The 26,287-nt window shown below is 40.6% G+C and overlaps 1 protein-coding gene across 1 annotated transcript in view; it reads right to left on the reverse strand.

Annotated features, from left to right (window-relative positions):
* Positions 1-13,806: 13,806 nt before the first annotated feature.
* The window catches only part of AHR (aryl hydrocarbon receptor), a 47,581-nt gene continuing 35,100 nt past the window's right edge, over positions 13,807-26,287 (reverse strand). Inside the window, exons 9-11 of the mRNA XM_083578596.1 lie at positions 26,093-26,234; positions 23,301-24,561; positions 13,807-16,705 (exon numbers count right to left, since the gene is read on the reverse strand). Coding sequence (XP_083434722.1) covers positions 16,553-16,705; positions 23,301-24,561; positions 26,093-26,234 — 1,556 coding nt within the window. The 3' untranslated portion in view covers positions 13,807-16,552. The remainder of the gene's footprint in view (positions 16,706-23,300; positions 24,562-26,092; positions 26,235-26,287) is intronic.

Raw genomic sequence — 26,287 nt, forward strand, 5'->3', positions numbered from 1 at the left:
TTTGTGCATCCTGCATTGTTGTTGGAATAGCTCTGCTCTCCGCTCGGTTCTCCCGATATCTCTCAATGCAAGGCTGCCCACCAGCAGCTTGGCTAGATGACATCATGTCCCTTTAAAAATAAAAAATAAAAATCTGAAAGACTTCATCAAAGGGCACACTGCATGCATTGCTATTGCTAGTTCAGGAAACAATAGCCAGTGTTAATTGATTTGTTGCCTCCGAATAAATTATTCCCAATAAATCGAAACTTCAGCTCGTCTGCTCAGGAAGGTGATATTCATTCAACCAGTTATGGAACAAACCACCATTCAGTCAGTCAGTTTATCTGCATGCTGCTTTGCCTCCCCCCCCCCCAAAAAAAATAATAATGCTCAAAGCGGTGTACAACAAAGAAACAAGGAAGTGTGCATTTGAGTATCACACTCTGCCTTTTGGGAGGCAAATTAAAAAGCTCAACAACTCTGAGGTTCAACTCCACCCCCAAAAAACCCTCAACAACTATTTGGGTGATTTCTTGATATCATCAGACCTGTCGTGAAATTCTGCTTTATGGCATCGAGGACAAGACAGGCTGTGGTGAGAGTGATGGCTGGTGAATGAGTACTGATTTTATTCTCTGGAATACAGATGTTAGCTGAAGGAGTGCTATTTTTAATGTAAATAAGTTTATAGAGAGTTTGTAATTACGTCCGCTTCTTGATGCAGATGTGGCATAGGTTGCTGTTGCTAACTCTGCTGTCTGGTCTTTCATCGTAATAAAGATTGATTGATTTCCGAAAAAAGAGCTCAAGAACTTTTGTGTCTGGATTTTTATGGCGCCAACCCTCAAAACTTTCTTTTAGAAAGTGCTACTCATATAAATGCTATTCTGGCAGCAATCATGCACCTTTTCCTAGAAACAAACCGTGCTGAACTCCATGGGACTTGTATAGGATTGTGCTGTAAGGGAATTGGGTCTTTGCCAAGAAGGTGGTGCAAACAATTGGGCAGAATGTGATGAAAATGCTGTGGATCCCTAATGATCTGATAAGAATGACCCGCTTTACACTGTATTATCCTTTGAAGAATAAAACAAGATAATGCATCACACACCTTTTTATTTAAGAATTATATCATACTGAGTATACAAAATTTTAAAAAGTATTTCAGCTTCAAAAGAAAACGGCTATAAGAAAATCTTACAAAACAATGGCTTCACTTACATTATAAAACATTACTTTAGCATATTATAAACTCAGAATGTTCTCTCACTGCAGGATAAAAAAGGGGTTGGTTTTATCTGTCTATCTATCTATCTCCAGGACACTGTATACATTTCTGAATAAAAAGTTTGCATGTTTATTCATTTTGCATACTTTCCAAACTTTTGAGAACCCAAGGAAAAAAACGATCGGCCAAAATGTTTTGGCAAGATAACTGTGCACATTGTTTAATGCTTTACTATCTTGGAAAATATAAGCTGCAAGGGTATTTGGGCTTTCCAAACTGGCTACAGTCTGTGTATAGTAATTCCATAAGAATGCTTTTACATAATTCAGTAAGTATATATCTTATATATGTTAGATAGGTAAAGGTAAAGGACCCCTGGATGGTTAAGTCTGTGGCACCACCTCTTCCCTTTCCCCACCACAGCACCTCCATTCCCCTCTGATCGGTCTCCCAGCTTGCTGTTCTTTCCCTTCTACCCTCTCAGTTGGCTCCACAGTCTATGCAACTGCTCAGGAGTTGGTCTGAGCTAAGAAAACCACATGGAATGGAAACAGGAAGTGGGGAAGTGTGTCGCTCTACACAGTTCAACTCTATGTACTTTTCAAGGGTAACAAAATGGTCCCTGCCCACCTCATAACAGAAGAAACAGTGAGGAGGGAAAGGGGGTGCTCAGAGGTTTGTGAGTGCCAGGAGATAACCTTGAGTCTATGTGCTTTCTGGCCATTTACTCATTGATCACTTGCTCACATCTTGGCACTCAGCTGACTACTACTACTACTATTACAATTATTATTATTAAAAATGGTAAATTAGGGCGTAATGTCAAGGCTGGTTTTCCAATAATACAATCTGGTTTTTAAACAATGTTGATCACCTCTTTTATGAAATGTACAGCCTTTGAATTCCTCAGTAGCACAGTCCCCACCCCCCACCCCAGTGACAACAGCAGAATATTGTCTTCAACTCTTTCCTCAGCAAAAGGTCTTGAATCCATGCCAGGAAAGTTTGGGGGGTGGGGGGAAGGCTTGACAGATCAGAGTCCATAGTGTTTATTCACTCCCTTTCCAAACCAATCCCTGAAGGAATCCTACTTCCCCCCGCCTCCGCTTTATATAATGAAGTGAAACTCAAGCAGCAGGAGGTTGCCACAAAAGTTATAAAAGCATTTCTACTGGCACGACATTTACTAGTACAGACAGATGCCACTCATTCAGTCTGTTTGGTAGGAGTGGGAATTGAGTTAGGCAGAGGATTAAACTGACTGTCAGTCACAGCCATCCTTGACTAGTACACGGAGAAACCGCCGATGACAGGGAACACTCAAGACTCAGCGAACCTAACAGAAAACAATAGGTTTATTCACGACAAGCAAGGGAGTCTCCCTGCAGTGCAGCGGTTTAATATGCACCAGTTACAAGTGACATGATGATCAAACGGCTTTCTGTCCCGCTGACACTACTTCTGGCATGGCTCCGGGTAAGCAAGCAAGTTGTAACAGCAGCCCGATTGGAAAGGAAGAGCTTTCGACTCAAATTTCTTGAGGACGATTGGAGGATTTGTTGGCTGGGTAATGGGATATGCCTCTTTTCATCTGCATAGCTTTGGCTTGACTCTGCCAAGGATAGTGGTTACCAGAAGTTTGTAAAAGAGTAAAAAAATAAAAAAATCCATTGGATTAAAAAAGAAAGAAAATCCTTTTAATGTCAGCTAAGTGAAAACAGCATGCCCAGTTCATGGCATGCAGTAAATTCTGATTGCCACCAGCAGTCCCTCTATTGCCACCCTTAGCAAAGTCATCAATGTGGATAGGCCTTGACTGTCACTGGGCAGGGCACCTGCCCTATCATTAGGCAGAGTGAGGTGGCAAATGCTGACATGTGGAGATGGAGCAGGGCTGCATGAGCCACATGGCCTGCCTAAGTGCCCTAAGCTGCCCTTGAGCGCAGTGGTTATGGATTCAGTCTCACTGCTAGTGTTAAAGAAAAATCCGCTGCCAAACTGGCCACTGTTTATACACAGAACAGGAAAGGCAGCATGGTGTCCCTTTGCCTCAGGCAGCAAAATATCTTGAGCAGATCTTGTTCCGTGACTTTTAAGTTTGATCGAGAGTCTTTGGGGATAAACGTTATCCAAAGTGTTTCCAAAATTCCAAGCACTGGATCACATGCTTACTAACGCTCTCAAAGAATTCTTGAAATTTAGCGAGACCAGACTTACCTTTGCAGAAACCACGCTGATTCTTCAACCAGACTTGTTCTTCTTGCTGGGCCTGTTAAGAATCTGATACCTAATCCAAACTATTTGCGTAGATCTCTTAGTCTGCTGTAATATAATGCTTTGTTGAGTTGTACCAGAATAATAAATTCAATAAATAATAACAACAACAACGTTTAAAAATGGCTCTCCTTAGTAATTCTTTGAGAGAGACGATGGTCAATAAGACATTTGACTTTCTTCAGGGAGACTTGTGCTCAAATCCATACACAGCTATCAAAAATCAATAGGTGACTTCAGCTTTCTGAACTTTCTTCTTGAGTTTCCTGTGGAGATGAGCAAGACAAGAACGGACAACATTTTGCCATTGCTTTAGCTTCTGTAAATTAAGACCTTCGTGGCTAAAAGGCAGGCCTAGATCCGATGGGCACAAAGTTACAGGAGGACAGATTTCAGGTGAACATAGAATTGCAGAGTTGGAAGAGACCACGAGGGTCCTCTAATCCTACTCCCTGCAATGCAGGAATCTTTTGCCCAATGTGAGGCTCAACCCCACAACTTAAGAGTCTCCTGCTCTACTGAGCTATCATGAGGAGAAACGTATTAATGGGAAGAGCAGTTTGACAATGGAAGCAATTACCCAGAGGGATGGTGGATGCTCTCTCTCAAGAACTGGCTATTCATCTTTTAGGACTGCTCAAGCTCTGGAATTCCTCAGTTGAATGGGGGCTTGGGCCGGATTGCCTACACATCCCCCTCCCTCCAACTCTATGATTGATTTACAATCTAATGCTTTTTGATGCCAAAATGTTATATTAAAAATGCCTACTCTGAATGAAATTCCAAGTTTGTAATATATGCCCAGTCTCAGTGTATGCTCTTTTGCTGTCTGTGACTAATGGATGTTCTACATTTGCGAAAAGCATAAATGCAAAGAAGAGCAAGCTTTCGAGTGAAGCAGGGAAAACCAAGATGGCACAGTAATGAAGAGGCTTATTTGCATCTCCCTGGGCACAAATTCTATCAGGAGCTTCGTGGGCTCTGTTTTGGCTGCAGCGTTTTGGGAGAATTCATTGGATTTCTTATGTTTGCATTGTCTGTGTGTGTAATGGTAGTCTAAGGTTACATGTTTATTAAAAGAAAAGCTATAGGGCTTAGCCAAAATATGATCATCTCAGATAAAAGCTGATTCATTTTGGCCCAAGGGCAGAATCACTGAAATAAATCCCACTAAGCGCTCAAAATCAGGGAGAATCAAAGCTACAAATCTGGCAGGCAAGAGTATTAATCTAGCAGTGCTATATATGTTGCATTATAGTGAGGATTTTAATGTGTTCATTCCTTGAGAGGAAAAAAAAAAACCCCACACATCTGCTTTACATTAGGCCTGCAGAGAAGAGTTAAGTTGATTTCAACCACACTGTAGGCACAGAAAACCAATAAATGGTTTCTGGGCCTCTCTCAAAATAACTTCTGATAAGAGCACATCAGCAATTATTCTTGAGCTGCTAGTTTGAGAGCCTAAATATAACATAGGGAGCAAAGCTCAAACTCCTTGGAAACTGGTGAATTCCACAATGCATTGGGAAGCCTCCAGTAAACAGAAGTACCACCATGGCACCAAATGCCTCTGCGCATGCACAGATTGCATTGCTGAAGACTTGGAGGCTTATGGAATCCACTAGATTCCTACATGCTTGCCACCAGAATAGGAGCTTCCAGAATCTAAAACAGATCTTCAGGGGGTTAGGGGAAACGAGTTGAACCTACTGGGTCCATGCATCTCTGTTAAAAGCACAGCACAATCAAAGCAGAAATCCTACATTTCCTCTCAGGTATTTCATGGGCAGATGGGCATTTCTTATCATGTAAGTATACTTTTGTGTTAGTGGAGAAAATAGTATGATGTGTTAAGCTTGTAAGTAGGGATGAATGGATCCACATAGTTGTTTCTCTCTGCTTCTCATTTTTAAGCTTGGTCCTCCCCATTTCTGCATTTGTTTCTTGAAAAACTGTTTTAAAGTCTGTATGAAAATTGATATGTGTTCTTAGGCACATGTATTGCATATTTTAAACGCAATTTTGCAAAGCATGTATGCCTTTTTTCCAAACAATTTCCCCTTGGACAGAATGCATTTATGTATGTTATTGGCACTAATGCATGCATTTGTGTGAGCACTTTCCCCTAATATATACATTTTTGTGGCCATTCTTTGGTTGAAGCAGTGCACTGCAAAATTCGGGAAAGTGCAAATGTCGTGATGTTGAGGTTCACCATTGGTTCAAGAAATGCAATTTTTGTAGTTTCGCAAATTACTATTTCATGAAACAATGCACAAACCAAAACACAACTCTCCTTTAAAATTCACATGTCTCCAAAGTATTTTTTGGAGAAGTATTTTTTTGGGGGGGGAGGGTTAAACTGATTAATTTGGGGCAAATCAAAAATTCATCCTAGAATTCCTAGTCTCACTTCTCTCTTTCTGAAGTGCTCTCGCAACAAGGTCTTTAAAAGAAATAAGAAACAGCCTGTGTTGCATGGATAAACATAACTTGCTGGAATTTTAATGGAGAGAGACAGTTGAAAATAATGATCCTTTGATTCTATACATTACGAATAACTATAGCAAACAATCTTATAACTAGTGAACCACATACCCATTAGGGTCACTTTATTACAGTTTGAATATGATGACAGTTTCTATCGCTCGGTTTTGAAAATGATTCCAATTAGAGCTCTCTTTATTCACATATAGTTCACTGAAACAACATCCTTTGGACATGGAAGCACATATGCTTAGTACTTAAACACTTCTGAACAATCCCCTCCCCCAAGTAAAAATAAATAAATTAAGGCCACATGTAAATCTTTTCATTAAATGTGATCTGTTTTGCTTCAGCATAGCCTGTCATACAAAGGAAGGATGAGAATTAATGTGGTGTAGTGGTTAGAGGCATTGGGTTAGGACTAGGAAGATTTAAGTTTGAATTTTCACTCAGCCATAAGATCACCAAGGCTGTAATCCTATCTCTGGGAGTAGGCCCCATTGAATTTACCACAGAAATCGCCCGTTCTTGTGTTGCCACTCTCCAGACCTCTCATGGAGGAGGCACATGAAGAAGGGCCTCAGATGATGATTGCAGGTTCCAGGCCAGTTCATATGGAGAGAGGAAGTCCTTGAAATTCAGTTCCCCACCCCCCACCCTGCCTTACAGCAAGTCTCAAATTGGTTTAACTTAAAAAAAATCCAGTGGTCAGGCTCCCTCCCCTCGTGGCAGCAAAGCAGCAGATAAAAAAGAAAGAAAGAATGTTGTTGTTGTTTAGTCATTTAGTCGTGTCCGACTCTTTGTGACCCCATGGGCCAGAGCACGCCAGGCACTTCTGTCTTCCACTGCCTCCCGCAGTTTGGGCAAACTCATGCTGGTAGCTTCGAGAACACTGTCCAACCATCTCGTCCTCTGTTGTCCCCTTCTCCTTGTGCCCTCCATCTTTCCCAACATCAGGGTCTTTTCCAGGGAATCTTCTCTTCTCATGAGGTGGCCAAAGTATCAGCTTCAATATCTGTCCTTCCAGTGAGCACTCAGGGCTGATTTCCTTCAGAATGGATAGGTTTGATCTTCTTGCAGTCCATGGGACTCTCAAGAGTCTCCTCCAGCATCATAATTCAAAAGTATCAATTCTTTGGCGATCAGCCTTCTTTATGGTCCAGAATAGTTCTTACCAATTTTGTTGTTGTTCAGTCGTGTCCGACTCTTTGTGACCCCGTGGACCAGAGCACACCAGGCACTCCTGTCTTCTCTTGCCAGAGACAAAGAAATGCAGTCCCACTCTAGAAATGGTGTTGCTCCAAGTAAAGTCCCACCCCAACCTTCGTCTCCCCTATTCTATGTCAGTCCTGCATCTGCTAATCTGAGCCTTTGCCTCTGAGCTCTCTGTTCTACTACCCTCAATGCTGGTCCTGGGAGAAGGGGTGTGTGTCCAGGAATGCTTTCCAAGGACACTGAGTCTGTCAGCTGTCTCTCCCCTGGTGTTTCTACTTCTTCCTGCTGTTCCTCTTCCAATATTTCCCAGCTTCTGCCCTCTGCAGCCTCTGAACTATGCCCTTCTGCAAACCACTGATCTAAATCTATACTGTCCTCCTGTTTTTGGGAAGGTTTGGGAGAAGGCCCCCACTATTCCTCCTCCGTCCAGCCTCTGACACCAGTACATTTCAATGGCAATCAATTAAATATAAGGAATAGGGGGGGGGGAAACACCACTGCAGTGTCTGCTAAACCGCTAGAAAAATAATTGTCACAACAATGAGAACCACCAGCATAAGCATTAAAATGGATCAGACTAAAAAATACCCATCGGGAACAGCAACAAAAGTGCTAAAACCATTTGCAGTCCTGAAATAAAAGGAAGGTCTTCAGCTGGCCTGAAAACTGATGTTTATGCAGACATCTGGTGAGCTTCTTAAGGGAGAGCATTTCATAAGGGGCAGACGGAGGGGGTGATATTTTTGGATGGAAATGCCCACCATCCTTTACAGTTGGGGCTGTTGGAGTTAGAATGTATGACAAATACTGTGTTGGCTATTCCTGGAGTAGGAATTTCTCTATGGGAAATATGATACTGAAAAGCTATGCATTACTGTGGCTATGCATGCATTCTGGAATAGTCATAAATGGCACAATGGCCCCTGATGGTATAAGCTTCATGTATGTTAAAGCTTAAATTTGTATGGGAAATTATTTAAGTGGGATGTTGCCAAAACATTTGTTTGATGCTGTATTAAGGATACACCTTTAAAGACTTTGGGGTGGGGTTGGGGACAGCTGCTTCATATTATCTCACAGTACATGTTCCAAGAACAACTGAGGGCTTTTGTTTTTACAGTGTACCCTATATATATAGGGTTTGCAGCTTCAGTGTAAAGTGGAGCCTCATGGAATTGTTTGTTTTGGGGAAAGTTCACATTATCCATTGCCGTTGATTTAGTTCTGAAGCCCGGTTTCCAGTAAACCAACCCAAGAAGTTTGATGAGAGCTGTTCCTGTGAAATAAAATTTCTGAGAATGGGAGACACAGGGCAATCAAACTGTAACTACAGATAGCAAGAAGCCACATTTTTGGAGCATAACTGATGAGGAAAAAAGTGCACTAGCATGAAGGTATCTTTTTACTTTTCTCACCTGCTGAAAGAGATGCATCATAGCCATGTAAAACCTAACAGATGCTCACTTTGTCTCCAATGGAGGCATTTGTAGCAGGAAGGGACCTCTTTTAGAAGAAAAAAACTCTGATAGAAGTAGGGTGACTCTACTGTGCTCAAACAATACAGAACGTGTACATCACTCAAGCTCCCATAATTTAAATGACTTGCTGTTGAATGTGCCAACAGATGGCACTGACAATGATTGCATTTGAAATGACATCCTGCAACATGGAAATCTTGTGATGTTAGACTGGAGAGGGCTCATTCAAACATAAAATCCACAAACCAGCTGCAACAGTGATCAAGGGACACAGGTGTGAACTGGTCCTCTTTTTAAATTATTATTACATCCAAAGACTGCAGGAGCACTAAAATAAACAGGAGCAGGTCCTTTTGCCACAGCCTGCATCCATTTAAAGTAGCTACTAGTTTTCACGTCATTATTTGAGATTTGCAATCTATCCCTACAGAAGGGATGAGAAAGGTGCAAGACTACAACTCCCATCATCTGTGACCATTGGCTGTGCTGGCACCAACTGATGGGAACTGGAGTGTAACAATACCTGGAGAACCACTGCTTCCCTCTTTCTGCCTTAAGGGATCAGGTCTCAGGAATAAAAGACAATAAATGCATCCTGCTTTCTTGATGCAATCTTATGCATGCCTGCTTAGAACTATTTCCAGTGCACCTTACCCACAGGTAAGTGGAAATAGATATGGAACTGCAGTCTGCATTAAAGGGCCCTCAGGCAGGTGAGGCAATGAAATAGATCTAAAAGAGGCAGATAAGAGCAAATGTTGTGTACAAGTGTGCTTGTGTTTGCTTGTCCATTGTGAAGTGTTCAGCAAACAAAGGAAATGAATTCAATTAATGTTAAATTCACCTTGATCTATGTGGCAGTTGATAGCAATTTTATCACTCGCTTTCCAGTTCTGTCTCTTTTTATGTCTCACTTCTGATTTGGTATTGTGTACAAGGAACGATGATGGAACACCGGGCCACAAAATGTACAGAGGAGCTTTCCATCTCTTTAGAAAAAGAAGAAGAGTTTGGATTTGATATCCCGCCTTTCACTCCCTTTAAGGAGTCTCAAAGCGGCTAACATTCTCCTTTCCCTTCCTCCCCCACAACAAACACTCTGTGAGGTGAGTGGGGCTGAGAGACTTCAGAGAAGTGTGACTGGCCCAAGGTCACCCAGCAGCTGCATGTGGAGGAGCGGAGACGCGAACCCGGTTCCCCAGATTACGAAACTACTGCTCTTAACCACTACACCACACTGGCTCTAAGTGGTGGGTGGGGCCGCTTCCAAGTTTTCTTCGATGCCCTGTGGGTTTCGTTCTTGTATTCTTTCCATTCTTTTATTAGTCAGCAATCACAAAGGGTATTTATAGAACTTTATTATGAGAACTTTTCGGAAGAGCCAAACAGAGTTCTCTCCCCCACAACCTGCTTTCTTTGCCACAGTGTTGAATATACAGGCTTATTTTACATAATCAGAAATAGATGTAAGGAAACACCCTGTGGTTCTCCATTGCTGGGTCAGAAAGTGGGGGTGCTTTAAAGGTACAGTCAAAATGAAAGAGCTTAAAGACCTAGACAAGATGTAGGTTTTTTAAAAAATGGACCAAATAAGTTTTTACGCAGCCCATCTCTTTTGCTTAATAGCATCTTAGGAGGATGTCAATTGCCTTCAGCTTCAAAGCATCTTAAGTACTTCACCATGGACATGAGTCAGTAGGAAAGAAGGGTGAAATAGAGTGCTATAGACAGATTCCCCCCCCCGGGGTACCAGAAAAAGGGCTTGGCCTAGTACTAAAACAAGAGGTGGGGGTGGGGGAGAGAAGCTGCCCACAGTGAAGGGGAAAGTATGTTTTCTTTAAAGAATGTCTCTAGGTAGGCCATTTCTAAACTCACCTGCCACCTTTTGACAGCCAGGTTTTGTTTTGCTTGCTCTTTTATTTTTTAAAAAACTGAAGATTGAGCTAAATGCATTGTGATTGGGCCTCTAGGGCAAGGAACCAAAGTAATGAAAGTACAACTAGATGAAAGGACAGAAAGCCAGAGGGAAAATAAACTATATCCACACACACACACACCACTTTAGAAAGAATTCCAGAGCTTTTCCTAAAAAATGCCCACAAGGGAAAAGGCAGAGACAAGGAAATTATATTTTTGTAGCTAACATTCTGTATTGTTCATGCTCTGCTGCCTGACACTTTTAAATTGCATCTGAGATAAGGGGATTTCACCCAGTCGCTGCGTTCAGTTGGTACTTGCCCCAAATGCTTTTGAGCATTCAAGGGGTGTGGTTCCGAATCATAGCACTGGACTTGCCCCCTGAGGTAGCACAAGAAGCACGGTCAGTAAACGGGAGCGCAAGTACAAATAAATGAAACTGTGAGTGCCATCACTTCAAAGTGACTGAAAATACTGTTCACCTGCAACACTCTGAAATGAGGTGACTGGAGGAACTTCGATTCCACAGTGCTCAACCTACATGTAAGGAATATGTCTAGCTTTGAGTGTGAGCAAGCACTGGGCCATTAAAGCACAAAGAAAACAAAGCACACAATGTCAGAAGAGAAGAGAATTTATTCTGAAATACACACAGGGAAGGGGAATCTGTGGCCTTCCAGATGTTTGTTGGGTTACAACTTATCTTACTGTTAAGCCATGCTGACTGCGGCTGAAGAGACTTGGGAGCACATCTAGAGGGCTACGGCTTCTCCATTCTTGCTATAATACAAAAAGCTGGGAGCAATAATTGCTATGTGCTTACAATGAACACACATTCTAGAAATGCACATGTGAACGAGCTGCACAAAAATGCACACATCACCACATTCCAAAGATTTTGCAGCTGAGTGACAGTTCACACCCTTTTTTTTTTACACCTCTTTTCATACAGCTAATCGGAAACTCAGGGGCTATTTTCCCATGGAACACAAAACCTTTCTGGTATGCACACTCCTTGGACAGATTTCTTTTAACACCTGAAAGCAACTGCCTTTCATAAATACTGCATGGCTGCCTTGCGCATGCAGATGACTGCCTGCAAAAACAGCTCATGGAACTGGGACACTCCACTGAATGCACCATGTATTCACATGTCCCTTGAAACAACAAACAGCAACAGATCAATGTGTATTTGCACACAAACCATGTTTTCGGGTTGCTAATTCCAACGAGGCTGTCTACTGGAATGGGTCTGCAAGGATATTTTATGCAAGACTGAAGAATAGAAACCAAATTTAGTTTTCCACCATACTCCATAGCAACAGAGGGGGGAAACCTGCAGCCTTCCAGATGTTGCTGAAGATAGTAAGTGGTCCTTAAATGGAAATAATGACTCCCACCATCCCTGACCACTGGCCATGTTGGCTGGGATGGGTGTTCTGCCACATCTGGACCACTGCAAGTCTTCCACTTGTACCAGTAGAATGTTAAATGCTGCATTTCGTCCTGGCAGCTAAAGGTAACTGATTTTTAAGTCTAAGGGGTAGAGTTAAATTCTGTGGTCGAGAGCTAAGTGACCTTTTCATTTTTCCTGTCTTATATACGAAAGGGAAGTCGAAGCTCACTTCAGTATGCCTGTACATCAAAATGCTTTTGTTCTAGAGCAGCCTTTCTCAACCTGTGGTCCCCAGATGTTGTTGAACTACAACTGCCATCACCCCTAGCTAGCAAGGCCAGAGCTCAGGGATGATGGGAGTTGTAGTCCAACATCATTGTGGACTACATTGTGTTGTGTTGTACTGTTTTATTGTTGTTAGCCGCCCTGAGCCCGGCTTCGGCTGGGGAGGGCGGGATATAAATAAATTTATTATTATTATCATCATCATCTGGGGACCCACAGGTTGAGAACCGTTGTATCTAGAGGCTTCAATGTGAAGGGTATTAAAACAGCTGGAACAACAGCATCCCAATCTGTGTCACACATTCACAAAGCATTCAACAGAGGTGAACAATTCTACGTTAAAGTACATAAGGGTAGAGTTTCAGAAGAAAGCAGTATGTTGGACTCTGATATCAGCTCTAAACCCACCTAAAAGTTATCCTTTATGGAGTTGTCAGTATTTTGAAGACAATTTCTCTGAAATCCCATAACCAAAAGAACGAAATATTATGGTTGCAGTCAAAAGGTTCCCATGCGGAGTTGTGTAGCATCAACCTTGTGCCAATCCACTCTTCTGTGCGGTCCTAATAATGTGAGCAGAATTACATACCACTGTCATAGTGCTGAAGCAGAGATGTAGCTGCTGAGATGTAGCCAAAGGAAGAGAGTACCAGCCTTGTACAAAAACATGCTTCTGTGTGTGGGACCCATCTTGTTTGAATAAAAATATTGTTTAATATTATCCAAGGTCAGGTCTAGCATTTGGAAATTCTCACTGGGGGGTCAGTGTCAGAACAAATCCTACAGTCAAAAAAATGCCCCCCTTTACTTCCTCCCTCGTCACACGCAGGCCTTAGATCTGGACCTTAATTATGCTTAGAGCAGGCCCAATACAACAATGGAACTTAAAATATAGTTACCACTGAAGTCCCACTAGCTTTAATGGGTTTCCCATAAGCATAACAAAGTCCAGATCAGAGCTTTCCAAACTTTTCATGTTGGTGACACACTTTTTAGACATGCATCATTTCGCGACACAGTAATTCAGTTTTACTAGCAAACTGGAGGTTAAACTAACGCCTTTCCATCCCCGGGAGGAGCACTGAGCGCACTCACGCAACACACCTACACACTGCAGCCGACACACTAACATGATGCAACACAGTTTGGAAAGCTCTGGTCTAGATCCACCTCAATTGTTTTAAAAGTAGCAGCAAGAACTAGGTGAAGCCTCATTTTGAATTCTATCATCCTTTCCACTCTGTTCTGTTTGGCACTTGAAGGAGGGGTTTAAAGGCATCAAAAGCATTTTGAAATTCTTTCTGTTACTGGGGAGTAACACGAACTCAGCTGGTACCTTTGCCAGAGACAGACACCTGAGGGAGTATGCAACAGATGGTTAGAGAGAGGGAGGTCTAGCAATGTTGGATCTTGTGTATGAAAGAGGGTTGTCCATCCCAAGCAGTCCTGGAAACCAAGTTATACAATATACTTTCAAGTGTCTGTATTATCTTCCAGAACTAGGAATAAAGTATGGTGTGCTGTGGAAAAAATTACGTATTAGCTCTAGTCAGGTGATATTTTATTGTCGTATATTATGCTTTACAAGTTTGACTGAAGCTCATTAAAAGCACTATAAAATTATACCCCAACACGTAAGAAATTAACTGCATGACATAAAGCATAGATAACAAAGGGTGATGGGAGACAGACGGAAAGGGGAAAAGCCAAGATAGAATCTACAAAAATGGGTAGTCTAATACTGATTAAAACTAGGAAATAATTTGCTTGGAGGTGGGAGGGTAAGTGTGGGGTTGGTGGGGCGATAAGTCAGCAATTCATCACTTTTGAGAACAGTTTGGTGTAGATTAACAGTGCACCACCAATACACAGGTTTGTTACATATAGATGCAACTAATGCAGAGAAACAAGTTGATATTACACACAACAGAATTAAACTAGGCTACAATAAAGCAGTACACCAGTTTGTACTGCAGCCTTGGCACTTAGTGGCGGGATCATATTTGGTTTAGCAGAAGTGATATGATATGCAGGTCTCAATTTGTTGTGGAGTTTAATGTTTTGTTTTTGTTTTGGTCTTTTTCTTTAAAAAAACAACCCTACATTATCCCTTTGAACCTTTCACATTTTACAGTACAGCTACTGATTGTCAACATTACTCTTGTAATAATAAGAAGATGATACTGTTACAAAAAATATTACAGCAATTGTTTGGAAAGAAGGTAATAAGAAGCAATCAATGGCTACTAATCTAATGCATTTGGTGATGGCCAAAGCAAAGTTCAATGCTTAAAGGGCATTATAGCCCAAGCTTCATAGCTATTATTGAAACATAGTATCAAACAATATTTCCTTTTTAAAAGCAGCGCTAGATCCTAAATTTGAAGGTCTACAAACTGCCTGGCCATCTTTTCTAGAAGGACAAATTTACATGATTTGTGTAAGCAAAATTTTACCATGACTCAGATTTAAGATGAAAACAACTACACCGCTTTCAAGTGATTAAAATGAGTAGCCACCTCCCGCTATCCATACAACCTTACCCTTAAAAACATTCCTTCTTGTTATATAAACGTATATATATATATATAAAAACTTAACTGAAACTCTTTTCTCATCAAAAATTTAAACACCACCCTGGAGGGAGTTGGTTTATTATTTTTTTCTTTTTTGAAGAGTCTACACTGTCATTTACATTATACATATGTATGCAATAGACATTTTAATAATATGGAATAACACTTTAAAATTAACTGTTTGTAAAATATTTTACAAAGACATCATTAAATGGTGCTTATTACATATTAACAGCATGTAAGGATATTCACTTGTTTGAACATGTACACATCCCTCCCTCCCTTCCCCATTTAAACTACTATGAAACACCAAACATTGGTGTATGCGGTTCTAAAAATCCTCAGATAAAAATCCAATACAATGTTTTCCATTTTTAAAAACAAAGCTTAAAATATCCTTTTTTTTGTTACAAGGATCATCTCTCTCTAATTTTGAACTAAAATAAATTTTCAGTTTTTTCATCTCTTGAACAAAGACATTTAAAGTGAATTCACATACACATAGAAAGATAGCTTTTTCTTTTTAGAGTGCAATCATCAGGGATATTTAACATGAACAGACCCTCTCCCCACTGGAACGGTTGAAAAACAGCAGCCAATCAAAATTTGACCCTCAGTGTAGAAATTTTATTTTACAAAAGTAAACTTTAGTACTATTTGCTACTGAGACATTGCTTTCCACTGGTTTTTTAAAATTAACCTATCTCAATAACCACTTTAAATGGAAGTATTTGCATAGAGCAGCCTTGTACTTTTTTTTTTAAGAGACCATTTGACAAGTGTTGTAACACAAGATAAGGCACATGTTTTCAGTATTTGAAATTCAGAGCTAATTCCGAGGAGACAATTTTCTCCTAAAAGGTTTCTGCTTTTACCCTGTTCTACCTGAAGAATGCAGAAAAGCAACAAAACACAAAATCAAAAATCCCAGTCTTTTAACAAAGTAAAAACTCTGCACATATAGAATAATATCAAATTCTAAAGAAAAACAATATACATTTAATAGAGAAGGAATACACTGCTTATAGGTCTCTAGCTGTTTAAAAACAAACCAAAGTAATCACTAAATAGTCACAAAGTAAATATGATTTGTTCTTACAGTGAATCTCCTTTTTCCTAACAAGCTCCTTTCTGAAATAAGGTAGCAAAGTTGTGAGGCACTTAAGGCTAACTGTAAAGGAGGAATGCAACGGATTTGGTTGTACAAAACCTAAAACTGTGTATCAAACCCTTGTATTAAACCGTCTACTAAAGTGCTAGAACCTGACATGTAAAGTAAAAGGATAAGCTGAAAAACTACTAAATAAAGTTAACTGAAGAAAAGACATAAAAAATTGAGTGCTTCACTTGCTCCTCTATTTAGAACATGGCTTTTTAAAAGGCCTAAAATAACCTAAGATTAACTATCTTATACCATTCCAAATAAGATTGTCGAAAGTGCCCATTTTATCTGCTAAACATAAAACCATTTGCCTTATCTTATGTTCTACAATGTGATGCAGTAATATTGCAATAGTGCATGTTTTCACACTCACTGAAAATTACATGTGCACACTTTTAGGCCACGATTACAGCTCCAACTTCCACCTATGAATATTAGGTTTGGGATGACAAATCCTATATGCATGCGTTTTAAGTGCAACCACACATGATTTTCAATCTCTGTTCAATAATCCAGTCCTGATCTCTTTCTCTATATGACTTTGTTCTTGAACTACATAAAACCACTGGATGCCAAATCAGAGAAAGATCTGGATTCTGCTGGATGATGAAGAGGCTGAAGATGTGTTCCAGGCTGGGTGTTGACAACATCTAATTGCGGTGGATATGCATCATTCATATTTCCTCCATTAAAACTATTCTGGAACTAGAAAAAAAAAGGCAAGGTCTTATTAAAGATAAATTGCTTTCTTCTTAACACTGCTAATTTATATCCAGGTACAGAATAAATGATCCTACATGCAGTATCCTAATTTCACTGCTTAAGCAGAAACTATTTGATCCCAGCTAAGCTAGTTGCACTCAGGTCCTTTGGGAGCCAATGTGAAAAGTTATTTCAATGAAAACTAAATGCAACTTATCCCAACACCTGTAAAATACGTAACACAGAATCTTAACGGGACACATTTAACAGGTAGTGGAAAGGACAACTGTTTTCTTTCCCAGCTACCTGAAATGATTCTTGCCTAGCAGGAAAGATTGGTTTCTGCTGAATGAAGAGAAAAGATTTCATTTCCCCCATTTCTTCTTCTAAGTCTCTCCATATAATACAGGTGTGTGTGGTGTGGTGTGTGTGTGTGTTTAAAAAACAACTTATGGTTTTCATCTTCCTAGCACAGTATCTACCTAATATCTGCTCAAGCAGGCCTGTTTCATCCACCTCACCTCAAGAGGATACCCTCAACAGTCCATAGGTGCTGGATGCTGACAGCATGGGCAAGCTCATTGGAGGTTTTATGATTTGCTTTTTAAAAGTACAAACTAATATAATTCTGCATACTTTGGCAGTCTACCAAGTTTGTGGAACATACCACCTAATTTTAGGGTATTCCATTCCAATGCCAAATTATTAGAAGTTATTATGGTGATGAATTTGCTCTTAAAATTTTCAGAAAATTTTTGAATTCTGAATCTTTTGATACATGTTTAGCTAAACAGCCTCAGAGTATTTTGCATTTGGCAGCAGCAGATATTCACTGCTATTTAGTGCCCTCTGGATTTTGCTCTAATTTCACTCGCCCACCTACCCATGAAAACATTATTTCACAGGCAGCAAAGATCACATTTCAGTCTTTGAATCAAAGATCTAAATTTCACATTTTGTTTCAAGCTCTAACACAGGCAACATCAACAAAAGCAGAAGTAAAACATCTAGCCTGGTTTCCGAATATGCAACATCTTCTGATTGAAGAAGTGTTCTATCAAATAGATTATACACAAGTATCAAATGCAAATAACTGCATTTCTAGCACTATAACTTAGATATGCAGTGTACAATCCTATACATGGCTATTCAGAAATAATCCCCAATGAGTTCAATGGACTTATTCCTACATAAATGTGTACATGTCTGCAGCCTAAAATATATACCACTATGAACTGCTGCTGAAACCTATTTAGACTTTTGGATACTGACCCATTTGACAGCTCTGAAATCTTTTTGTCAGTTGTAGAGAAAAATTATAACAAAATCCAATGACTTGGAAGATAAAGCATATTTTGTATCACTTGATCTGACCACAAGTAAATCTCGGCACCTTAACAGGTCAAAAATTTAATTTATATTTCTGTCAGTTAGAATATTTTGGAGCCTGTTTTCCAGCTACCCCTAACTTTAGATCTTTCTAGTTTATATAACGGAAGTTCCACTAGCTCTTGTCTGAATCATTCCTTTCACTGAACTCTTCCTCTTAAGAGTGTTTTCAAGTTCATTTCAGGCCAAAAGGAGATGCTCCAAAAAGCCTGAAGAGAATTCTTCTTAAAATGAGTATAAAGTGCATCAAAAAATTACACATCAGCACCCTCAGAAATGGCTATAAATCATAAAGACAATCCAGCTCTATTAAATGCAATGTTCTACAATGCAATTTTTGTTGAGACATGAATAATCACATGATCCAAATAATTACACCGAGAGGATGTATAACAATAAATACAGGCATTAACAAAAAGTCTCTTTGTGGGATGCACGGTGGATGCGTATGCAAAGGCTAGTGATGTTCTCTTAAAAAGTGGACTTGGATGGCCCCAGAGGAGGTTTTCTAAAAGATCAATAGCACCAACTAAGGCCAACGAAAGTGCAGCCAAGGGCTGTGCAAGCATACACTCCAAACTGCCAGAGCATGTTCTACCCCAAGTCATTGACCTTTATAGCAAGAGATCTAAATCCTACAAGCACAAAGCTTTAATGAAGAGTTTCGTAGAATGCACAACTTATCATGTCATGGTTTGGCATTATATGCAAGAGTAGAGGAGAACCAAGCTTTAGCCTTATGTGCTCCCTTCCTCCTCTTGCGTGCTGGGGTTGTTTTCTTTTTCAGAAATGCAGTGTTTCATAAAATTAACTGGTAACATATTGAATTGATACAAGTCAAATCTAAAAGCAATGTTATCAACAATTTTTTTCCAGGTGACTGCTCTTAGAAAAGCACATATTCTGATGCACACAAGCATTCTAAAACTATTGTTTCAGTGCCTTTCTCCCCTTTAATATCAAAATTTTATTTGAAACCCACGTTGAAGGTCTTGACTTTGAGCAGCAAACACCTGACAAATATGTTATTTAATCCTGACAGTTCTAAGCCCCCCCCCCACATTTTTTCATCAACATGATGGGTGATTGTTCACTGGTGTCTGTGCATGAGCGGAATGGCCTTTTGCTTGTGCAGCAAGACTTCTTCTGCCTCTCCTCCCATTTGCAGCCCCTCCCAAATCTGCTCCAGAGGGTTAAGAGACATTCAGAGGCAGATGAGGGAGGTTCAGGGAACTCCGGGGGTGGGAAGGAGAGTAAAGTGAAAGTTGGGTTGGGAAAGAGAAAGTCCACTTACACTATACTGAATTTCACCAGGTATGAGGAAGTCAGCCTCTTTGATTTCAATGGATCAAAAGAGAGATGATATTAGGGACGCGGGTGGTGCTGTGGGTTAAACCACAGAGGCTAGGACTTGCCGATCAGAAGGTCGGCGGTTCGAATCCCCCAACGGGGTGAGCTCCCGTTGCTTGGTCCCTGCGCCTGCCAACCTAGCAGTTCGAAAGCACGTCAAAGTGCAAGTAGATAAATAGGTACCGCTCTGGCGGGAAGTAAACAGCGTTTCTGTGCACTGCTCTGGTTATCCAGAAGCGGCTTAGTCATGCTGGCCACATGACCCAGAAGCTGTACGCTGGCTCCCTCGGCCAATAAAGCGAGATGGACCTAACGACTGGACCTAATGGTCAGGGGTCCCTTTACCTTTTTACACAAATAAAGAAGCTTAAATTTGATAAGATTTCATATGTCATTATCTGTAAGCATCTATTGAGACATGGAGCTGTTAAAAAATATATAGTTTGTTCAATTCATGTTTACTGAAATGAATAAGAGCAGCATGATTGCTGTTATATTTATTAAGACAATGTGCAAATTTGGCATAATCTAGTTTAATGGCCAGGGATGGTCCCTGTAGCCTCATGCCATTCCTTATCCTGCAGTTTTTCCAACTATCCAACGCTTCCTCTTGCCTAGGTACAAATTAGTTGTGGCCCATGTAGTGAGGGATAGGGAAGGAAACTTCTGGTTGTTGCTGTTGTTGTTATAGCTTATGGGAATTTCACATCCATGGCCATTACACTTGCAGTCCATAATGTTTATTACATGCCAAGTTTGTGTAAACAAGAATAATTCACTGTAGATTCTGAACAGCACATGTTTTCAATGTGATTTTTAAAGATGAAAATTTTTGCCGCAAGACATGGAGAGTATGGTCAGTGAAGTGATCTTGGGGGAACTGTCACAAGGGACTTTATACACCAAAGGATGCTACATTTTAGAAATCGATCTAGATCCCAAAGCTGCAGTTGAAGAAGACATAAACTGTTTTTCAAAAAATCCTAACAGGATGAATGTGAGTCCTTCTAGAAAACCTCTAGTTTGGAATCTGGATATATGCTCCAAGCTAAGCAAAGAGAATGGCAAACCAAACAATGGGCTTGTGTGAAAGTTTCTTTACATTTGTTGCCTGACACATACTATATGGCACATAAAAGTCTATTTTGGTTTTGAACATTAAACTTCTATAACACTTGTTGGGGACAATTGCCAACTAATGAAAACTACTGTGGATGAAGATTTAGCTGTGGGCTTTGTTATAGGGTCTCAGACTCAGAATTCAAACTTACTGGAGTAAAACAAAAAAGTTTCAATGCATACTAAAGTAAAGCTTCAAGCTGGGTGAGTCAGAGAGCTACTGAATGACTCAAATATAATAGCTTGAAGGCAGACCCAGCTGCATTTCAAACAATGATGGAAAAATGTCAACTATTACAGCTATGGAAGGATTACAGTTCTAGCCACGCAACACTGTACTAAAAGTTGAAAACATAGCTTTAAGCAGTGGCCAGCTTCTAATATCTTGTAGTGTTTTGATTTTTTTTTCATGCATCTACAGCAGTACTTCGCCAGCGGAGGGTCTGGGGCCATCAGTGGGCCCATGTCTACGACTAGATGGGCATCCAGTGCTTGGGCATACTGTAGCCTATTGGACTGACCAATGCAAGCGCAGCAGCATCTTGCAAGCATGGCACATAGGAACATGTGGTGGTGATTCTGAGAGCAAGGTTGTAGCATGCAAAGTCAGAGGGGAGGAAAGAAAGAAAGAGAGAGCGATGGAAAACAGATGATGGACAGACTGAGTAGCAGTTTAGAGAAAGAAGAGAGTCTGAGGGAGACGAAAAGGAGAAGTGCCTACAACTGCAATATACAGTCATACCTCATGTTACGTTTGTTTCATGTTACGTTCTTTCAGGTTACGTCCCGCGGCAACCCGGAAATACCAGAAAGGGTTACTTCCGGGTTTCGCTGCTCACGCATGCGCAGAAGTGCAAAATGACATCACACGCATGCACAGAAGCGGCAAATCACAACCCGCGGGTGTGCAGATGCACCGCTGTGCGTTGCACTCTTTTCATGTTGCGAACGGGCCTCCGGAATGGGTCCCGTTCACAACCAGAGGTACCAATGTATATATAAATAAAATCAACAACATCAGGGAACAGAGAAGGGAGGGGAAGTTGTTATAAGAGCAGGAAATATAAAAAGAGAAGAGATGTGAAGGAAGTCAGCAGGTTGGTTTTTTGGGGTAGGGATAAGGTTATTTCACGGTTTGAGGTGACAGATTCAGTGCAAAAGGAGAAGGCAAGAATAAATGACAGGAATGACTTTTGAGACACATAGAGTGGGAGAGAAAATATAAAACAAAACACTTTCTCCACAAGGAGCCCCTGGTTTAGCAAATTCTACCTAAAATGGGGATGCTGAGTCACAACACCTCCAGTGCCAATGCCTCTATTTAGGTTGAGAAAAGCTGAAGGATGGACCTCCTTGCCACAAGGAAATTTATGTGGCAAAAAAATTAGCAATTTTCAAAGAGAAAGTAGGTGTCAATAGAAAATGCCAGTAACTCCCAGCTGGTTATGCCAAGCTCTGCCTCATTTTGTGATTGATTCTGCCTTTGGCTCTGTCATTTTCTGGCTCTCGTGAATTTTCAGCCCTCTCAAATGAAATCTGGGAGTAGAAAGTTCGATAAATCCTGGTCTGCAGTAGAAAGTAATTGTTAAGATATATCAACGGGGTTTCGTTTCCTGTGTGTTGTATACAAATTTAACAGAACTGAGGCTAAAATGGTTTAAAGATCAGAAAGTCCAATTTTAGTCCCAAGGCAAGATCCTCTTACAGATCAGCCCATATGAGAGTTTGCCAAGAGAAGCTGCCAGCTGGGGTTGGAAGAGTCATCACTAGACCTGACCTACACCAAATAACCATCATCAGCCACATCAATTTTCTTCTCCTAATGCTGTGCTAAGGAGATATTATAAATGTGTTCTATCCCACAAACTTCTGAATGCCAGACAAAATTTATTCACCAATAATGTGAAGCCATTAAAGATAATATTGTCCTTCTACACTTATTTCGGTTCTTAAATAATTGTTCCTTATGACTCCAAAAATAATCTGAGAGCATTTGATGCTGACCATGTGAACACACTCAAATTATGTAGATATTGTTTAAATCTATTTCTTTCCCGTACAAAAGTGCATTAATCACTACTTTAAATATCTTAAATTACCTACAGTAATGTAGCAAAATTACCGTATTTTTGCTCTATAAGTCGCACCAGACCATAAGACGCACCTAGTTTTTGGAGGAGGAAAACAAGAAAAAAATATTCTGAATCTCAGAAGCCAGAACAACAAGAGGAATTGCTATGCAGAGAAAGCAGCGATCCCCCTGGCTGTTCTGGCTTCTGGGATAGCTACACAGCCTGCATTTGCTCCATAAGACGCACACACATTTCCCCTTACTTTTTAGGAGGGAAAAAGTGAGTCTTATAGAGCAAAAAATACGGTAAGTTTCCTGACCCTAATGAAGCAAATAATTCACCATTTGACATGACTGATCCTTTTTTCTTCATAGTTACAGTTAAAATAATTGCTAAGCAATAATGAGGCAGCAGGAGAAAAGGATTCTATTGGAGGGGTACCAGAAAATTTACGCTACGCAGCTAAGTCCTTAGGTCTCTTTAGGGTGGCCCACTGAATAAAACTCCATGCACAAATTAAGATGCAAACCAATCAGATGGTAACAGTTCATTTGTACAATGAATTTGTATATTTAAAATTGTTAGCTAGAGAGCAACTCTCAGAACACTGACACAGCACATTTCCAAGTTAAAAAAAAGCCAAACAAATAATTTCAGAAATGCCATACCTTGCTTAGCAATGCTTGCTGTCCAGATACCACAGGATTATACTGCATTTGTTCTGTGCTGTTTGGTTGAGTTTCAGATACACACTGATACATTGACACAGCACCTGCATAGCACGTCTGTGGAGTTACTATAACTTGCTGAGAGTTTACTCCACAAGGCTGGCTTTCTGGAACCTGCTGCAAACAACTGAGAAAATCCTCCAGACCAGAAGACCCTGAATAGGATGATCTGTCAAAGCTTCCTACTGGGAAGTCTATCTGTGTAAAATCTGAAAGCTGTGACACCATGCTGGTTGGCTGCTTGTAGGGAATGAACTCCTGCCTACATGCGTATGTTGCTGTGTTGACTTCAGATTTGTAAGGGAACTCCTGAGTTACTTCCTGCATGCCAGAAAAGACATACGGCTGTGTCTGTTGCTGTGAAGGGTTAAGGGGCATGCTGCTGACAGAGTTCCAGTTTGAGAGCATCCCATTGACCTGCATGTGCTTCATCTTCTGACACAGCTGTTGCTGCTGCTGTTGCTGCTCCACCCCTGGTTGTTTCTGCTGCTGCTCCAGTTGCTGCTGCATTAAACAAGTAGAGTTCTGAACCATGGGCTGCTGTTGCTGCTGGCAACCCGAATACAAGAGGTCAGACTTGTTTAAAGACTCCTGAACATAGGTCAAGATTTCATCAGTTATATCTATGTCTCTAATATCATCTGCCCCAGAAAGTTCGTTTTTAAAAAACTCTTCATCCTGCTGAAAACATTTTATATCTTCAAAGTCAACACCCAGAGTTTTCATGATGTTATACAGTTCACTGTTTTTGTTATCCTGAAAAAGTCCCACGCTGTCTTCAGGAAGCATCAAGTTGCTTTCCTGGGGGCACTCAGTCTGCTCCTGTTTCAGAATGCTGTTATTCCTCACTGGTAAAACATTATCCTGCCAATCACAGGCCATCATGCTACCCAGTTCATCCCAGGTGTCCGCAAAAAGGTTCCTCTCAAAGGAAATTTTATTTGGAGCAGGTGGGCAGAGATACACAGATTCATCTTGCTGCAACATTGCACCCAGAAGTGAATTGGGATCAACAGATTCTTTGCGCAGTGTAGCCTTAGAAGAAGCTCCTTTCCCAATGCTGCTTTTAACCTTTGCCTGAGAAGAATCCATTAAGCCAGGCGGCTGAAACATCACTTCATAGAGCACAGCCTCACCTGTCGCGAACACGAAGGGCAGCTTCATGTTCCGCTTCCGTAAATGCTCTGCCCCTTCTTCATCTCTGAATTGCAAAATAACAAGAATAGCAAGTTAATAGCAGGAACTGTAAGAAAGAAAGGAAAGCCATACAGTCATACCTCGGGTTACAGACACTTCAGGTTGCGTTTTTTTGGGTTACGGACCGCCGAAACCTGGAAGTACTGGAACTGGTTACTTCCAGGTTTTGGCGGTCGTGCATGCGCAGAAGCGCTAAATCGCACTTTGCACATGCGCAGAAGTGCCGAATTGCAACCCACGCGTGCGCAGACGCGGGTTGCGAATGCTGTGGGTTGCGAACGTGCATCCCGCATGGATCATGTTCACAACCTGAGCATCCACTGTATTTTACTTTAGTGCTGCAACAGACTCTCCCAGTACCTGAACAGATACAGAAAGCTATTATAACTGGGGGAAAGGCACAGCACTAAAACTGCACACCTGTATAAGAAGCAGACACTAATGGTAGGCTGGGAGAAAAGAAACATAATTTACATATTGACCTAAATCCAAAGGACCACATGACAGCTTCCTTATGCCTACAGGAAGTTTGAACATGTTTTTGAAAGACACCCCTAGCTTCTGCCAATTCTGCATGGCAAAATGTTTTTGAAAGCACAGGGAAGGGTGGGGAGAGATGACTGGACACTCTGCATCCTAGTTATTAAGTTCAATTTTTATATCAAAACTATTTGCTAATGGAGATTAGAAATTCTATCAATCCTGTATCTATAAACAACAGTCAATAATGTGATGAATATTCTGCATAGCATTAATAATGAAGAACAACAACTAAAAGGACACACAAGTATTTTAAATGATTTTGTCATTCACAGAAACATGTTACAGAATATTTACTTTTCTGTATTTAGGCGAAGATCCAAAAAAGTGAAGATAGTTCTATGCACCTCAGGGGGCATCAAACCTTTCTGATTAATAACAGTTCCCCTTGCTGTATGGGGAATAGCTTTTTCAAACTGAGTAGAGTTAAAAGCAGCTTGTGGTACTGTAGTTATTCTTCGGAGACAATAAAAGCAAATAATTTCACACTGGGCTAATGCAAGCCTCTAGCATGTACTTGTTTTGGGTTTCAGTCTATAAGATTATTAACCCACTGTATCCCATTTTGAAGGTTACTAGTAACTCATACAGCAACACCACAACAATTAAAAAAGTTTAATATAATTGTTTTAAATACATATTGCCCTGTAAAAAGGGCCAAACTACCCACAGAGAAAAGAAGAACAAAACAACATTAAGCAAGTCCCTAAACCAAGCAAAGCATTGTTTCAGATCCCAGGTAAAGGAAGCGCTGATTATAACTGTGGTTAAGGGGGAAGCAGGCATTGTCAAGATTCTCATAACTAACCACAGAACCAGCATTTTGCCTGCACTTGCTCCATAGGGAGATAATGCTTTTAGTGGGAGGATAGGAAGTACAGGGCTAGAATTCTCCCCATAGGACAAACTTTTTTTTTGTTATATATCTCTGTTTTGAATAAGATATCCTTAGATCATCCCAACTGCAGTGTCTCTATAAGTCAGTGGCTACTTACGTAAGAGGTCTCTGTGTAGCAATAATATAATCTGGTCTCCCATTTTTGTAAACCAGGCGTGCGTTTGCTTGAACCCAGGCCCATCGATTTTCTTTGGTAAGAAGTCGAAACACAGTCATACCACTCTCTCCTGTCTTCATCACTAAAAAAAATGAGCAGGAAAAAAGAGAGAAGCATCTTTAATGATGCCCAATA

The sequence above is a fragment of the Podarcis filfolensis genome, assembly GCF_964270895.1.
Source record: "Podarcis filfolensis genome assembly, chromosome: 12".
In the NCBI taxonomy this organism is placed as follows: domain Eukaryota; kingdom Metazoa; phylum Chordata; class Lepidosauria; order Squamata; family Lacertidae; genus Podarcis; species Podarcis filfolensis.